At 46.9% G+C, this 18169-nt stretch overlaps 1 protein-coding gene across 1 annotated transcript in view; it reads right to left on the bottom strand.

Moving 5' to 3' along the window:
* Positions 1 to 18169, bottom strand: part of ARHGEF9 (Cdc42 guanine nucleotide exchange factor 9) — a 489098-nt gene that overhangs the window by 438175 nt on the left and 32754 nt on the right. Inside the window, exons 2-4 of the mRNA XM_073547557.1 lie at positions 15972 to 16463; positions 11515 to 11659; positions 1748 to 1854 (exon numbers count right to left, since the gene is read on the bottom strand). Coding sequence (XP_073403658.1) covers positions 1748 to 1854; positions 11515 to 11659; positions 15972 to 16463 — 744 coding nt within the window. The remainder of the gene's footprint in view (positions 1 to 1747; positions 1855 to 11514; positions 11660 to 15971; positions 16464 to 18169) is intronic.

Raw genomic sequence — 18169 nt, forward strand, 5'->3', positions numbered from 1 at the left:
CAGCTATGTCTGGCTGTCAAGGTTTCTGACCTGAAGCTGGTGTGTGGTTAGTGCATGTTGGGATTATTTTAACATTATATAGTAGCTTTGACTTAACCCCTTCCCAACATGTAATGTACAGGTGCGGGTAAACGGGTTTAAGAGCTGAGCCTGCACTGTACAGTCTGCACCTGCCTCGAACAACTAGTTTATTAACCACTTACATGCACTGTGATAGCTTTTGATAGTGGCATTTAAGCCTTGCCCAAAGAATCATTTTGCTAGGTTATGTTTTACATAATGACTGCATGGAGCATAGAGTGCCATCAAATATAAAACTAAAAGAAATGTAGAATTGTGTTTTTTTCCCCATTTTGCCCAAATTTTTATTTTTTTCTCATTTTCATTACGTCTTATATTTCAAATAATTATGTCCTTCAAGACTACAGCTTTTAATATACATTGCCAATATGAATTAGCATTGGCTCATTCCATCTCAGCCAAAAAGAGAATTCAGGGTATAAGGGATCAATGGCTGGATAGCCAGAGGTCAGCCCCTTTCCACTGAAGATGTAAAACCTTATTTGGCCCTATGAAACTTACATTATTGGGATTATGTCATCATGCTTTAACCCGAAAGTTCCTGTGATGTCACTGTTGGATGGCGAAGAAGTCATGTTTTAATGAGTATACGTAGAATGTGTACAGTTACCTATAGTATTTTGTTATTGTATGCATTTACATGTTTTTTTTTTTACCCTTTGTGTGTTCAAAAATTTTCTGAAAATTTAAAAATTATTGTTTAAAAAAAAAGACTACAGCTTTTCTTGTCTTATGATTCTTAGAAGAATTAAAAAGAGAAAAACTAAGCGGAAAAATGAAAATTGGCTTTGACAGGATGGGGTTATGCATTGTGTGGCCCTGCTACCAAAGTTTGTATAGTATATTATTTTTATAGTGTATGTTGGGGCAAGTGGCATTGTTATTTAGACAGCTGAGTGGAGGTGTTATTTGGCTGATGTATCGTACTGTTATTTGGACATTATACTATATGACACTGACACGCAGACACTGTATGTTATGTTTTTTGCACAATGTATGACAATACCATATTGGAGAGGAAGCCAAAAAAGCTACAAAACAGGACACCATCCAAGCTAAATCCCTCCTGAACCTTTAGGCTATGTGCACACGTAGTTTTAGGTGCTGCGGATTTGGGAAAATCCGCAGGTCAAAAGACCTGCGGTTTAAATGCGGTTTAGCCCTGCGGTTTCATACCTCTACAATGGAGAAGGTGTGAATCCGCTGCGGATTCCGCACAAAGAATTGACATGCTGCGGATTTGAACCAGCAGCAAATCCGCGTGGAAAAATCTGCAGCATGTGCACTGCATTTTTCAGTTTACCATTGAAAACAATGGTACTGTACAACGCAGCTAAATCTGCTGCAGACCCACAGAGCCTGAAACGCTGCGGATCCGCCGCAGAATCCACAACATGTGCACATGGCCTTATAGGTAAGTCATTATATTTGTTGATTTGCTGGTTTCAGTGCTCAGTTCCAAATGAGTTTAACAGGAGACCAGTAACAGGCTTGGTTCATGGTGGGTAATGTTTAGTTGCTTTAAAAAAAAATGTAATAAATCACAATATTCATCATTTTTTTGCACTTTTTTGTGTACGTTAATGAAGCATAATGTAATTTAAAGAAGCCAGAAGCTAGCACTTTTCATCAAATAAACATGAAAGTGAAGCATATAGCTTCATACCTGGTGCACCGGAAGTTTCTGTGACTCAGGATTTATTGGCTTCCATCTTCTCCCCTTCCTGCTTTCTCTACGAACCTCCAGAGTCTTTGAGCCCAGATCTTCTTCTCCTAAAGTAAGTATAGGCTTATTAAAGACTACTTGCCCTTTTACAACTAGCTGTTATATACCTCCCAACCGCATATGTATATTACTCTTGTTTGGTCCAATGTGCATGTGTTAATAGGCACTGGAGAGTAAAGTTGCATTTACATTGCAAGATAATCATGAATGAACATTGCTAAAAACTCTGAAGACTGTCTAGCTGTGTAAACAGGCTGCCAATCACCCGATGAACGACCAAAACGCTCATTCAATGTGTGAAATTATATTCACCGCAGCGTAAAAGATCATCGTTCTCAGTAATGCCTCATTTTGTGTAAATGAGACTCACATTGCTGAGAATAATGGCAGCCAATATGCACTTAGCAATCTAGTATACAGCGCTCAGTGCACATCGGTAATTTTGGTCTATCTATGTAAACAGACAATCAAGCGACCACCGATAGGTATAAGTTTACAATGGCATGTAAAAGTTTGGGTACCTCTGGTCAAAATTACTGCTATTGTGAACAAGTTGAAGATGAAATGATCTCTAAAAGGCCTAAAGTTAAAGATGACACATTTCATTTGCATTTTAGGCATTGCTGTTCTGCATAGGCTTGAACCCCCTTAGTCAGATAATGACAGAGTCTGGCTATGGATACAAATTCAAGAGTGGAAGCACCATCAGCCACCTCCTCTACATGGATGACATCAAGCTGTATGCGAAAAACGAACGAGACATTGATTCACTGATCCACCTGACAAGGATCTACAGCGAAGACACCAGGATGTCCTTCGGACTGAAGAAGTGTGGCCGGTTGGTGATAAAGAGAGGCAAGGCAGTCAAGACTGATGGAGTGGAATTAACAGCATGGCATATAGCAGATGTACAGACATGCTACAAGTACCTCGGCATCCCACAGGGATACGGTAACCATGATGACGAGGCAAGGAAAGTAGCAACATCCAAATACCATCAAAGGGTAAGACAGGTCCGGAAGAGCCAACTCAATGGGAAGAATAAAATCCGCATCATCAATACATATGCCCTGCCAGTTATCAGATACCCTGCAGGCATTGTGTACTGGCCAAGAGATGGAAGCTGCAGATATGAAGACATGAAAGCTCCTCACAATGCATGGAGGTCTCCACCCTAAGGGTACCATTACACTTAGCGATGCACCAGCGATCCCGACAACGATATGGATCGCTAGTGCATCACTGTTACACCGCTCCGCCATACTTACCCGGCCTCCGCTCCCACGCCGCAGTCGCCCTCCGCTCCCACGCCGCAGCCTCTCTCCACCCGACGGCCGCGGCGGTCACCTGAGACAGGCCCGCGACCGATGCCTTCCCTGCATGCTATGCGCATGCGCCATAGGCCGCGGCCGCGCCTCCTTCCTGCTCCTTATGCTCCGGCTGTGCCCTGACCCGGAAGCACCTTTGGACCAATGGCTGACCAGACGGAGCCATATCAGGCCGCTTCCCCCTGAGGGAGGCGCCTGATCGTTGTGTTTCCTGACACTCTGGCCTCGCTCCATCGTGCACACTCTGCTCCTGCAGTTCCTGTCTCGGCTGCTCCTCACAGCAGCTTCTCAGTCCTGCTACCCGTGTTCCTGGTTACCTACTCCAGTCCTGCCTTCAGTGTTCCTGTCGTCCTACTCCAGTCCTGCCTTGTGTTCCTGCCGTCCTACTCCAGTCCTGCCTTCAGTGTTCCTGCCGTCCTACTCCAGTCCTGTCTTCAGTGTTCCTGCCATCCTACTCCAGTCCTGTCTTCAGTGCTCCTGCCGTCCTACTCCAGTCTCAGTCTTACTCCGGTCCATCCTGAGCCGCCCCTCTCGGTACCGGCTACCGTGGTACTCGAACCCCTGGGCCTGCTCCTAACGGTCCCTGTATAGGGGTCGGTTCCACCTGGCAGCTCGCCCGGGGTCCCTCGGTGCCACGGCCCAGAGGGTCCACTCTCGGAGCTCCCGCTCCTGACCACCCTCGCTAACAATCGCTAAGTGGTCGCTAGTGAGCTGCCACACAGGCAGATCTCACCAGCGACATAGCAAGGGTCGGGGGTCGCTACTTACCTGTCAGACACGGCGATCCTGACGTCCTCCCATCCGCGTCCACGCGTCGCTCGTCGGCGCCACAGGTAGCCCAGCAGGAAGCGCCTGACGAGAAATGGTCCAGGACGTTCTCGCGCGACCAGCGATGAGCAGCGGGGGAGCCGGTCGGAGGTAAGTATCAGACATAGCGATATCGCTAGCAATATCGCTGCTACGTCACAAAATCGGTGACGTTACAGCGATATTGCTAGCGATATCGCTATGTGTAACGGGCCCCAAAGTCTAGCACCCAAAGATTGTATGCCAACAGAAAGGAGGGTGGTTGAGGCTTGATAAGCATCCTAGACACTGTCGTGGAGGAAACAAGGAGTATCCAGGAATACATCAGAAAACTGGTACCAAAAGATGAGATGCTGAGAGTATGCCTAAGGCAGCACAACAACAGATCTGGAAGGAAGAACAGGAATATGAAGCGCCATGGCAAGACAAGCCGCTGGATGGGATGTACCATTGACAGATAATGGAGGTGGCTGACCTGGAGAAATCCTACCAATGGCTAGAGAAAGCTGGACTCCGAGACAGCACAGAGGCACTAATCATAGTGGCACAAGAGCAAGCACTAAGTACCAGATCCATAGAAGCAGGAATCTACCACACAAGACTAGACGCAAGGTGCAGACTATGCAAAGAAACCTCAGAAACAGTCCAACACATAGTGTCAGGATGCAAAATGCAAGCAGGAACAGTGTACTGTATACTGAACACCACAACCAAGAAGAGGGAATTTTAGACAGGAACATCTGCACAGTATATCGGCTAAGTCCCTTTAAGTCCAGGTGGGAGACCCCAGAAAAAGTGGTGGAGAATGAAAGGGCTAAAATCCTGTGAGATTTCAAGAACCAGACTGATAAGCAGGTTTGGCTAACTAACCAGACATTGTGATAGTAGACAAGGATCAGAAGAGAGCAATGATAATAGATGTGGCAGTGCCAAGTGATAGCAACATTAGAAAGAAGGAATATGAGAAGCTGGAGAAATACCAGGGCCTCAAAGGAGAACTAGAGAAGATGTGGAAGGTGAAGGCAACAGTGATTCCAGTGGTGATAGGAGCACTTGGAGCAGTGACCCATAAGTTGGAAGAATGGCTACAACAGATCCCAGGAACAACATCTGAACTCTCTGTCCAGAAAAGCGCAATGCTGGGAACAGGTGGCTGATGGTGCTTCCACTCTTGAACTTGTATCCATAGCCAGACTCTATAATTATCTGACTGAGGGGGTTCAAACCTATGCAGAAAAGCAATGGGGACAGTGCATCACCTTGGTATATGCCACATTTGATGGTCAATTGTGCTAGTTGTCTTGAGTTGACTGCCAATGTTGTTCTCCATGTTCCCCATTGAGTTTCTGAGGAAGATTCTTAATTTCCTGCTGATACTGTAGGGAGCCAAACATTCACAGATCCATGTGTGTGTCGCATGAGTCATAGGCTTTCCTGCAGTCAATCCAGGTTGTGCTGAGATTGGTCTGTGTGGATCTTGAGTCTTGAACGACTGCTCTATCTACTAGGAGCTGGTGCTTAGAGCCTCTGGTGTCGGTCCCAATGCCTTTCTGAGCTGGATTCATGTACTGGTTCATGTGTTTCTGTAGATTGGTGGCTATGATGCCTGACAGGAGTTTCCATGTTGTTGTAAGGCAGGTTATTGGGAGGTAGTTGGATGGAAATGTTCCTTTGTGAGGATCCTTCATGATCAGCACTGTTCTTCCTTGTGTTAGCCAGGCTGGATGGTGGCCTGCTTCTAGCAGTTGGTTCATCTGCTTTGCCAAGCGTTCATGTACTGCTGTTAATTTCTTTAGCCAGTAGGTGTGGATCATGTCTGGGCCAGGTGCTGGGCAGCTCCTCCAGTATTGTTCAGTCTCTACTATTAGTGGAGTTGCAGCCTTTATGCTGTTACTCTGTAGTTGAGAGTACACCTTGTGCAGGTGTCTCTGAACAGTAGAACAATGTACCACAACTCCAGAGTCTGATAAATCTTTCTAATGGTGTTTTGCAGTCAAGTGAGGGTTCTGATTTTCCTTTCTAGCAATCCTACGAGTATCTGTCACTGAAATTTTGCTTGGTCTTCCAGACCTTATCTTCACCTCCACTGTTCCTGTTAACTGCCGTTTCTTAATTACATTTCAAACTAAGGAAAGGGCAACTTGGTCTTCTTATAGCCTTCTCCTGCTTTGTGGACCTCCACCATTTTCATTTTCAGAGTGCAAGGCAGCTGCTTAGAAGAGCCCATGGCTGCTAGTTTTTGGCACAAGATTAGAGGAGGCTGGGTTTTTATAAAGCTGGGAAATTTGCATCACCTGGCCTTTCGTAACGATGGTAGTGAACAAGTCATAACCTTAGCAGACTAATTAAGGTCTGAGACATTGGTCAAAGTTATCTAAGCACACAAATCTCCAGTGGTGCCCAAACTTTTGCATCATCCCATTTACCGATTTGAAATTTTTAAAATGAAAAAATGGCTATATATATATATATATATATATATATATATATATATATATATATATATATGCTAAAATACAAAGGAAATATGTAAACTTTAACCTTAGGCACTGGTCGTACATGGATCTTTAGGGAGCATTTACACTGGCCGTTAAGCGAGCACCAATGGAATACATAGAAGTCGACTGGTATTAATTGCAAAACCTGTTTACGATTGTTCTGTGTGCATACATTGCTTTGTCACTTTTCTCAGCAATTTGTGCTGTTTATACAGAACAATATACTGCTGAGATTTATAATTCTTAAGCAGATTTAAAAATCATTTCAGCAATGAACAACTATTTTGCTCATTTTTTGGGGTGATTGGAAGCTTGTTTACTGATAATTGGCGAGTATAAATGTATCCTAAGCCACTTCCAGAGACATCTGCTTATATCTCTTAAAAACAAGACAATTGGTATGTTGCTACCCATCTTACCCTACACTTCTAATCCCTAACATCTGCTATCAGTGTGGAGTCAGGACACCACCATATACATGATGGACTGGTGCCACGACAATCGCCAGTTGCAAGTGATTTTACTTTTGCCATCTTCCAAATGAATTGCCATAATCTTAAAGGGAAGGTGCCGCAATTTTATATATTTTGCAAAAAAAGAGTAAGTAACAAAACATGTTGTTTCAGCAAATGTTGTACTAACTAGGATTTATGGTTTGTTTGTAATAATGTTTTAATGTAGCCACTGGGCGCTGCCATCTTGATTTGCAGATCTGTGGACGACTCATACAGTCTGCAAATATGGCCGTCCCTGGACATAGGAGACTGTGGTCGGTTCCCGACCCCACATTGCAGCCTCATTGGGCTGCACCATTCACTGCTGTAGGTGTGGCTGGGCGCCATTTTACTGTAGCCCAGTGCTATCTGCTGAGCTCCACTTTCAGCACTGTGCTTCCTGCTCCAGCTCCACTGTCCTCCTGCTCTGTCTCCGCCTCCTCACTCACAGCCCCAGTGATCTCCGGTAATCTGACACCTTCCTTTTTATGAGAGCTTTTATGGCTGTCTGAGGAGGACAGTGACATATACAGCCCATAGTCTAGTGTATAATTGGGGGGGGCTGGAAGTTTCACCAGTGTGGGCATATCTGTAATACTGTCTTGTGTGATAGTCTGCTGAGCCGTGTATCTAATCCTCTCCTGTGTGATAAGGCCCCATCACACTAAGCGACTCACCAGCGATCCCGACACCGATATCAAGGTGTCAGGATCGCTGGTAAGTCGCTATGTGATCGCTGGCTATCGCTGTAAAAAATAGTATCAAAATAAAAAATATAGTTATTCTCACCTTCCGACGTCCCGTTCAGCCATCCTGCCTCTCTCCACGCTCCGGTCCCAGTGATCCTTTGCACGAATGACCGTGATGTCACGGTCTCGCGGGATAACAAAGTCTCGCGGTCATTCATGCAAAGGATCACTGGGACCGGAGCGTGGAGAGAGGCAGGATGGCTGAACGGGACATCGGAAGGTGAGAATAACTATATTTTTTATTTTTTTAATTATTTTTTTACACCTGATCGCTGGTCTCCCGCTGTCACACACAGCGAAGCGTGCTGGCCAGCGGGAGACCAGCGACCAAAGAAATGTCCAGAGGTTTCTTCCAGCGATCAGCGATACCGGCAGGGGGGCCGCTCGCTGATCGCTGTCACACACAGCAATCTTGCTGGTGAGATCGCTGTTACGTCACAAAAGTTGTGACTCAGCAGCGATCTCGCTACCGAGATTGCTTAGTGAGACGGGGCCTATACTGTCTGCTGAGCCGTGTATCTAATCCTCTCCTGTGATACTGACTGCTGAGCCGTGTATCTAATCCTCTCCTGTGTGATACTGTCTGCTGAGCCGTGTATCTAATCCTCTCCTGTGATACTGACTGCTGAGCCATGTATCTAATCCTCTCCTGTGTGATACTGTCTGCTGAGCCGTGTATCTAATCCTCTCCTGTGTGATACTGACTGCTGAGCCGTGTATCTAATCCTCTCCTGTGTGATACTGACTGCTGAGCCGTGTATCTAATCCTCTCCTGTGTGATACTGTCTGCTGAGCCGTGTATCTAATCCTCCCCTGTGTGATACTGACTGCTGAGCCGTGTATCTAATCCTCTCCTGTGTGATACTGACTGCTGAGCTGCGTTTCTAATCCTCCCCTGTGTGATACTGACTGCTGAGCCATGTATCTAATCCTCCCCTGTGTGATAATGACTGCTGAGCTGTGTATCTAATCCTATCCTGTGTCATACTGTCTGCTGAGCCATGTATCTAATCCTCTCTTGTGTGATACTGACTGCTGAGCCATGTATCTAATCCTCCCCTGTGTGATAATGACTGCTGAGCTGTGTATCTAATCCTATCCTGTGTCATACTGTCTGCTGAGCCATGTATCTAATCCTCTCCTGTGTGATACTGTCTGCTGAGCCGTGTATCTAATCCTCCCCTGTGTGATACTGACTGCTGAGCTGTGTATCTAATCCTATCCCGTGTCATACTGTCTGCTGAGCTGTGTATCTAATCCTCTCCTGTGTGATATTGACTGCAGAGCTGTGTATCTAATCCTCTCTTGTGTGATACTGTCTGCTGAGCCGTGTATCTAATCCTATCCCGTGTGATACTGTCTGCTGAGCCGTGTATCTAATCCTATCCTGTGTGATACTGTCTGCTGAGCCGTGTATCTAATCCTATCCCGTGTGATACTGTCTGCTGAGCCGTGTATCTAATCCTATCCCGTGTGATACTGCTCTCCTGAAATACTCTGTGCTGCTGTCACCCTGCTGGTTTTATGTGTGATCTACATGGTGGTATGATCTATATGTCGGCATTATGTGTGAAGTATATGGCGGTATTATGTGAGAACACTATGGCAGTATTTTCTGCTAAAAGCATTCTAGGGTGGTTCTGGCTGAGCACCTGCACACGGGTCAGGGGTAATAGGTGAAGTCAGAGGAGGGCTGGTGAGGCAGCTGAAGAGAGGGGTCTCATTTTTATCGTTACTGTATGGCTACATTTCCCCCCATCCTGCTTCCCAGCATCACCCGGGACTGCGCCTGTCGCCTCGCTTTCACACATCGCCAGGACAGGATCTGAGGAGGGGAATGGGGTCTCTGCATGCAAAGTCTGGATCAGAACAGGCCATCAATCAGCAGAAATGTTTCCTGGATTTCTGTTGTGCTGTCACCCTGCTCCTCCCCCATATATCTCCCTCTGTGACCCCCATAGACCAGCGCACTGCTCTCCTGAAATACTCTGTGCTGCTGTCACCCTGCTCCTCCACCATTTATCTCCCTCTGTGCCCCCCATAGGCCAGCACACTGCTCTCCTGAAATACTCTGTGCTGCTGTCACCCTGCTCCTCCACCATTTATCTCCCTCTGTGCCCCCCATAGGCCAGCACACTGCTCTCCTGAAATACTCTGTGCTGCTGTCACCCTGCTCCTCCCCCATATATCTCCCTCTGTGCCCCCATAGACCAGCACACTGCTCTCCTAAAATACTCTGTGCTGCTGTCACCCTGCTCCTCCCCCATATATCTCCCTCTGTGCCCCCCATAGACGAGCGCACTGCTCTCCTGAAATACTCTGTGCTGCTGTCACCCTGCTCCTCCCCCATATATCTCCCTCTGTGCCCCCCATAGACCAGTACACTGCTCTCCTGAAATACTCTGTGCTGCTGTCTCCCTGCTCCTCCACCATATATCTCCCTCTGTGCCCCCCATAGACCAGTACACTGCTCTCCTGAAATACTCTGTGCTGCTGTCATCCTGCTCCTCCACCATATATCTCCCTCTGTGCCCCCCATAGACCAGTACTCTGCTCTCCTGAAATACTCTGTGCTGCTGTCTCCCTGCTCCTCCCCCATATATCTCCCTCTGTGCCCCCATAGACCAGTACACTGCTCTCCTGAAATACTCTGTGCTGCTGTCTCCCTGCTCCTCCCCCATATATCTCCCTCTGTGCCCCCATAGACCAGTACACTGCTCTCCTGAAATACTCTGTGGTGCTGTCTCCCTGCTCCTCCACCATATACCTCCCTCTGTGCCCCCCCATAGACCAGCACACTGCTCTCCTGAAATACTCTGTGCTGCTGTCTCCCTGCTCCTCCCCCATATATCTCCCTCTGTGCCCCCATAGACCAGTACACTGCTCTCCTGAAATACTCTGTGGTGCTGTCTCCCTGCTCCTCCACCATATACCTCCCTCTGTGCCCCCCCATAGACCAGCACACTGCTCTCCTGAAATACTCTGTGCTGCAGTCTCCCTGCTCCTCCCCCATATATTTCCCTCTGTGCCCCCATAGACCAGTACACTGCTCTCCTGAAATACTCTGTGGTGCTGTCTCCCTGCTCCTCCACCATATATCTCCCTCTGTGACCTCCCCCCTAGACCAGAACACTGCTCTCCTGAAATACTCTGTGCTGCTGTCACCCTGCTCCCAGAATCCTTCCTGCCTGCCATCCTCAGTGACCGAAGACCCCATTCCTCTCCTCAGATCCTGTCCTGGCGATGTGTGAAAGCGAGGCGACAGGGGCCTGATATATGGTGGAAGGAGCAGAGTGACAGCAGCACAGAGTATTTCAGGAGAGCAGTGTGCTGGTCTATGGGGGGGCGCCCTGTTCGGTGCCAGGGATTGTACATAGAGCGCTGTGTTTTATACACATGGATGGACCATCTGCTTGTCTGCTCCACAGAAATCAAGGAAACATTTCTGCTGATTGATGACCTGTTCTGATCCAGACTTTACATGCAAAGACAGTCAGTAACTTTGCAGGCCCCATCAAAATGGCGGCTCACTGTGTTCCTAGATGTCATAGGTTTTGTGCCAGATTTCAGTAGCTGCTCCCCCTAGTGTTAACAAGTGGAAATGCCAAACTTTTTAAAATTATTTTTCATATTTTGCAAAATTAAAAACAAATGATAACATTTTTTAAGAAAATGTAAACATTAATTCTTTACATTTTTTCAATTGCTGAAAATTTTTTTTTTGGATGGCACCTTCCCTTTAAGCTTGTTCCAAACAAGTGCTCTTAGTAGCCCAGAGATATTGACGCGATGACCCCACCACCATGAACAACCCTGATTTGCTTTACTAACCTGTGCTCATTTGCTTCTTTTTCATCCATCCAACTTGATCAAGTCCAGATGGGGTGCTCTGAGACAGAGGTAGAGACAAACATCTATCCAGAGGGCACTTGAAAGAAGGGGGCACGGTGAGTGGAGTGGGGGGCAGTCTCAAAGGCTGGAGAGAAGAATTACAGTCATCAACAATGGAGGAACTAATCTGGTGAACTATACAGCATAATATCTACAACTCTCATCTATACTTGTGGTTAGCTAAAAGGCTTAAGCTGGAGTCACACATAGCGACTTACCAGCGATCCCGACAACGATATCAACGTGTCAGGATCGCTGGCAAGTCGCTATGTGATCGCTGGTGAGCTGTCACACAGACAGCTTCACCAGCGATCAGCACGCCGACGCCAAGGTGAGGAGCGAGCCCGTGAGCAGCGGACAAGTGTGCCTGATGTTCCAGTCCTCCACCAGCAGAGGGCGCGCCTGCATCCCCGGCTTCTCCTGGCGGCGTCCTGCTGCCTCCTGGTCCCCAGCGTGCAGCGGTGGTGGCAATTAAGGTACACACTCAGCGGGCTCCTGGTCCCCAGCGTGAGGCGGCGGCAGCACCTGTAACTCGCTGGTAACTAAAGTACACATCGGGTATCCAAGGCACGCACGTCCCTTGGATACCTGATGTGTACGCTAGTTACCAGCTGATCACTGGTCTCCCGCCTGTCACAATCAGCGATGCATGCTGGAGCATGCTGCAGCGGGAGATCAGCGACAAAAAAAATGTCCAGAGGTTTCTTGCAGCGATCAGCGATACCGACAGGGGGGCCGCTCGCTGATTGCTGTCACACACAGCGATCTCGCTGTTGTGTTGTGTGACGGGGCCCTTTGATTCAGAGACTAATACTGTGCATCATTGTTCTCTACATGTTCGTCTGGTTAAATACTAATGAAAGATGTCACACCTATGTTTTCCCATCCAAGTATTTGTTCTTGAGAAGACTAATCTTAACAACAATTTGTAAAAAGATATTTATACTGGCACAATTCTTCATGAGGAAATGCATTAAGAAACACTTACTGTGTTGTAATGAATAGAGCATTGTGAACCCCAGTTGTTGTGCTTCAAAAATGATACTAATTTCACTGTCTTTCTTAGTTCACTAATTTTATGTACTTATACTTTCATAACAAATGAAACAAGAAAAAAAATCTCATTCAAAAATGAAATACACAATTTCTTCCTGGAATCACCATAACAGGTCAATGAGGGATCTGTTTTAGTATTTTTGGAGCTGTCATCGGCAAAGGTCAACTTATTACAAGAGATGGGTCCAGGGAGATGGAACAGAGATACCATAGATATCCTGAAAGAGGATTTTGCTCAAAATGTAAAATTGACCACTTTAGTTAATTGTTCAAAAATCAGCCAGAGTTTGGTAATTATATGGTAATTGTTTTGCTAAAAGAGAGAGCGGAATTTTTGTGTTAAAAGTGAGTTCAGCTATATTTGTTGTCACTTAAATTCACTTCTTAGAAAATGGATACTGAAGCTAATTCATAAATGACAAATCATATGACTTCTCTTCTTTTGGACATTTTATAAAAACTGGACACCACACAAAATCGTAAAAATGTCAATAACCTTGTAGTAAAAACCAACACTACTGTTCTAGAACATATTAGTACAAGACTTGCAGATTACAGCAACTGTAAGTGGTTCCATGACGTGATAGGTACCCATATGTCCAGGATTGCCAGCCATCCAGAAATTCCAGGACAGTCCGTAAAAATAAGGCATTTTTTTGCCTTGTCCATAAAAAAAAAATGTAAGACGTTTGTGATTTTTTTTTATCCTGAAGAAATGTATATAACTTATTTTGACTTTAATTCTCATAATTTTACAGTTTACAGTCAATGCTACTGATGTGTATAATCATAATGATTTATTACAGATTTCAAAGGTGTGCTTAAAACTTATTGGCTCTGTGATTTTTTGATAAGCTGTCCAGTAAAACTAAAAAGTCATGTTGGCAGCCCTGCACATGACAACTTCTCTACAAAGTTGATCCATTTTTATTTAGAGCATTCGTGGGCTCTAAGCAGAGGCGTAACTAACACGGTCGCAGCGGTCACCACTGCGACTGGGCCCGGGGGGAGTGAGGGGCCCGGCAGGTCAGACCGTGATATCTCCCAACCGGGCAGATTCTCGCAGGATAGTCCCGATTTTGACCCCCCCTGCGTCCCGCACTGAGCCGGCACCCCGCCCCCATGCACCCCATCCTCGCCCTCCTGCCTGCAATGAAGTCATTTTCTGTGTGCACAGGACCTGTGATGAGGTCACAGGAGGGGAGGAGTCAGGGGTCACATGATCAGGGACCTCTGTATGCAGGACTGTGCTGTGCTGGTTGCCATGGTGCTGGATGAGGTAAAGTTTCTGTGTGGGGTTAGAGGGGTTTACAGGGTGGATTTGTGTGTGCAAGGTGTGTGGAGCCTTGTGGGTAGGAGGTGTACAGAGCAGAGCCGTGTGGGTACAAGGTGTACAGAGCGGAGCCGCGTGGGTATGAGGTGTATGGAGCAGAGCCGTGTGTGCACGAGGTGTACGGAGCGGAGCCGCGTGGGTACGAGGTGTACGGAACGGAGCCGCGTGGGTGCGAGGTGTGTGGAGCCATGTGGGTACAAGATGTTCAGAGCAGAACCGTGTGGGTACGAGGTGTACGGAGCGGAGCCGTGTGTGTACGAGGTGTGTGGAGCCGTGTGAGTACGAGGTGTACAGTTCCTTTTGGATAAAAATTTGGGCTTACTGTGCGCTGCTGAGACCAGGATAAAGTCACCACATGAGAATCTTTTTAACTCTTTATTCCCAACGCGTTTCAAAGTGAAAAGCCACTTCTTCTTCAGGGGATGACATATGATATGTCATCCTCTGAAGAAGAAGTGGCTTTTCACTTTGAAACGCGTTGGGAATAAAGAGTTAAAAAGATTCTCATGTGGTGACTTTATCTTGGTCTCAGCAGCGCACAGTAAGCCCAAATTTTTATCCAAAAGGAATTATATTGGCGGTCACGTTCGTGAACCTCGGGCGTGCAGCAGGCTGACATTGATTTACATGCGGTTGTTCGTTCGTGGAAAGGTGAGTAGATTCCATCTGAATTTATTCTATCTTCCACCCAGATAAGACCCTATTGCGCTCCTTCCTTTTCAGTTTTATCCTACGAGTTGTACAGAGCAGAGCTGTGTGGGTATGAGGTGTACGGAGCGGAGCCGTGTGGGTACAAGGTGTACGGAGCGGAGCCGTGTGTGTACGAAGTGTGTGGAGCTATGTGGGTACGAGGTGTACAGAGCAGAGCCGTGTGTGTACGAGGTGTGTGGAGCGGAACCGCGTGGGTACGAGGTGTACGGTGCGCAGCCGCGTGGGTACGAGGTGTATGGAGTGGAGTCGCGTGAGTACGAGGTGTACGGAGCGGGACTGCGTGGGTACGAGGTGTACGGAGCGGAGCCGCATGGGTACGAGGTGTACAGAGCGGAGTCGAGTAGGTACGAGGTGTATGGAGCGGAGCCGCGTGAGCACGAGGTGTACGGAGAGGAACCGCGTGGGTACGAGGTGTACGGAGCGGAGCCGCATGGGTACGAGGTATACTGAGCGGAGTCGCGTGGGTACGAGGTGTATGGAGCAGAGCCACGTGTGTATGAGGTGTGTGGAACCGTGTGGGTACAAGGTGTACAGAGCAGAACCGTGTGGGTACAAGGTGTACAGAGCGGATCCGTGTGTGTACGAGGTGTGTGGAGCCGTGTGAGTACGAGATGTAGAGCTGAGCGTGTGTGGAGCCGTGTGGGTACGAGGTGTACGGAGCAGAGCCGTGTGTGTGCGAGGTGTACGGAGCAGAGCTGTGTGTGTACGAGGTGTATGGAGTGAAGATGTGTGTGTATGGGTGTGCAGAGAGGAGCTGTGTGTGTACAGAATGGAGCCGTGTGTGTATGGGGTGTGCAGAGCGGAGCTGTGTGTGTACGAGGTGTACGGAGTGGAGCCGCGTGGGTACGAGGTGTACGGAGCGGAGCCGCGTGGGTACGAGGTGTATGGAGCGGAGCCGCGTGAGTACGAGGTGTACGGAGCGGAACTGCGTGGGTACAAGGTGTACGAAGCGGAGCCGCATGGGTACGAGGTGTACGGAGCGGAGCCACGTGGGTACGAGGTGTACGGAGCGGAACCGCGTGGGTACGAGGTCTACGGAGCTGTACTTTGGCATGGGGGGCCCCATTTGAAAGTTTGCATCGGGGCCCATAACTTTGCAGTTACGCCACTGGCTCTGAGCTCCAAAATTTTTATTGAGACATTTTGGACACTCAGAATACTAAGATAGAAACTATTAACATATTTTATCGTTATTCTATATATAAGAATGCAAAACTGATTTAGATTATACAATTTTTTGATTAAATAATTATAATGTTATAAAATATGAGACAATGAGGAAGGTAGAAGCTCTTACCGGCAAAATATTTTCGTCTTTGGGTAACAGATCTGAGGTCATGACTTTGCAGTGCTCATCATACTTCTGGTCTGTATCTGAATCACTTGCAAGGCAGGTGCCATTATCTAACACATAACTGACAACAGTGTTATGTTTAGTTAGTATAGATTCTTCTGCTTCGTCTTTCTCATATACAGGATAAACTTCCTCCTCTTCATATGCTGGTGATACTTCCTCCTCCTCATATACTGATTGCCCCCCTTCATATACTGGTTGCACTTCCTCCTCATATACAGGTTGCACTTCTTCCTCCTCATATGCCGGTTTCACCTCTTCTTCCTCATATGTCGGATGCACCTCCTCTTCCTTAAATGTCGGATGCACCTCCTCATATGTCGGCAGCAAGTTATTATTGGTCTGCAACTGATCACTCAACTCTGAGCCTTCAAATTCATTCATAATCAATTCCTCATCTCTGGAGATATCAAGAATGCCATTCTGCCAACGTCCCTATAAAAAAAAAAACAAATTGAAAAATCATGGCATTGCAGCAACATAAAAGAATGGTAAAAGAATTTCCCTGATTCCTAAAATAATTGTCATGGTACAATTACACAGAGTGAAAACAAGTTCTCAACGGAGGTCTGTGGGAATTATCATATTAAAGACAACCATGGGAATATCCTGTGTAGAGATGAGCGAATATTTCAATGTTCGGTTCCGCTCACTGATCGCAGAATTTTCAATATTTGCCGATTTAATCATTGATTAAATTTGCCGAATACAGCCAAACATACAGCACAAAACCATGTGTTTCCCAAACGGTATGACAGCATGGGAAACACCAGTGTAGCGCTTCTGATCGGTGGTGAAATCATCCCTGCCTTTCAGAAGACAGCGTGAGCACTCAGCTGTGATCGGAGGTATAAAGTTTGCCTCTAGTCACTGGTGTCAGCTGATGGGACTACAGCGCCCATCAGCTGACACTTGCTGCTGCTAATAACAGTGAGAGCAGGAGTGGCGGATGGAAGTATTCATCAGCCGCTCCTGCACTGTAAATAAATAATTTTAAAAAACCTGTGTGGGTTTCCCTTTATTTTTGATAACCAGCCAGACAAAACTCACAGCTGTTGGCTGCAACCCTCAGATGTCAGCTTCAGTAAGGTTAGTTATCCAGAATAGAGAGGTACCCATGCTGTATTTTTAATTATTTAAATAGATAATTTAAAAAATGGTGTGGGGTCCCCCCATTTTTAATAACCTGCCTTGCTAAAGCAGACAGGTGGGGGATGGTATTCTCAGACTGGTAAGGGGCCATGGATACTGACCCCCCAGCCTAAAAGTAGCAGCCCGCAGCTGCCTAGAAAAGACACATCTATTAGATGCGCCAATTTTGGTGCTTTCCATGGCTTCTCCCATTTGCTCTGTAGCAGTGGCAAGTGGGGTTCATATTTGTAGGGTTGATGTCAACTTTGTATTGTCAGGTGACATCAAGCACCGAGGTTAGTAATAGAGAGGTGTCAATAAAACGCCCCCATTACTATCCTCATAGTCACATTGTATAAAAACACACACACCAAGAATAAAGTCCTTGAATTGAAAAAATGACACAGACTCCTTTAATAGTCTTAATTAAACTATACTTACAACCTTGCCTAATTCCACCGAAGCCCTCGTTCTCCTGCAATAAAACTAAAATAAAAAAAAATACCATACCTGTCAGTCGTTCTGTCCCATGCCGTAATCCATGTCTGTGGGAGAAATAGTTTTCAACCTGGACTGTGCCAAGATGCGACCGTCCAGGCGGAGAACCACTGGTGACTGAACTACTGCGTAGTGACTAGCGGTGATATCACTGAGACTGCATTCCCAGCCAGGCGGAACTGCAGTGACCTCTGTGAGAAAGTCACACAGTGCAGAGGCGATTTCACCGCAGTTGAAATTCACCACAGTGAAATTCTCCCAGTGAACTCGCCTTTGCACTGTGTGACTTTCTTACGGTGCTAGCGGGGATTTCACCGAGGTCACCGCATTTCAGCCCAGCTGGGAATGCAGCCTCAGTGACCGGAGGTAACCTCGATGATGTCACCGCTAGTCACTGAGGTTGTGCTCACAGCCGTTCAGTCACCAGTGGTTCTCAGCTTGGACGGTCGCATCTTGACATCGTCCAGGTTCAAAAGTATTTCTCCTTCAAACTTGGATTACGCCGTGGGGCT

This window comes from Dendrobates tinctorius, unplaced genomic scaffold (assembly GCF_039654945.1).
Source record: "Dendrobates tinctorius isolate UK_male_01 unplaced genomic scaffold, ASM3965494v1 ptg000154l, whole genome shotgun sequence".
In the NCBI taxonomy this organism is placed as follows: domain Eukaryota; kingdom Metazoa; phylum Chordata; class Amphibia; order Anura; family Dendrobatidae; genus Dendrobates; species Dendrobates tinctorius.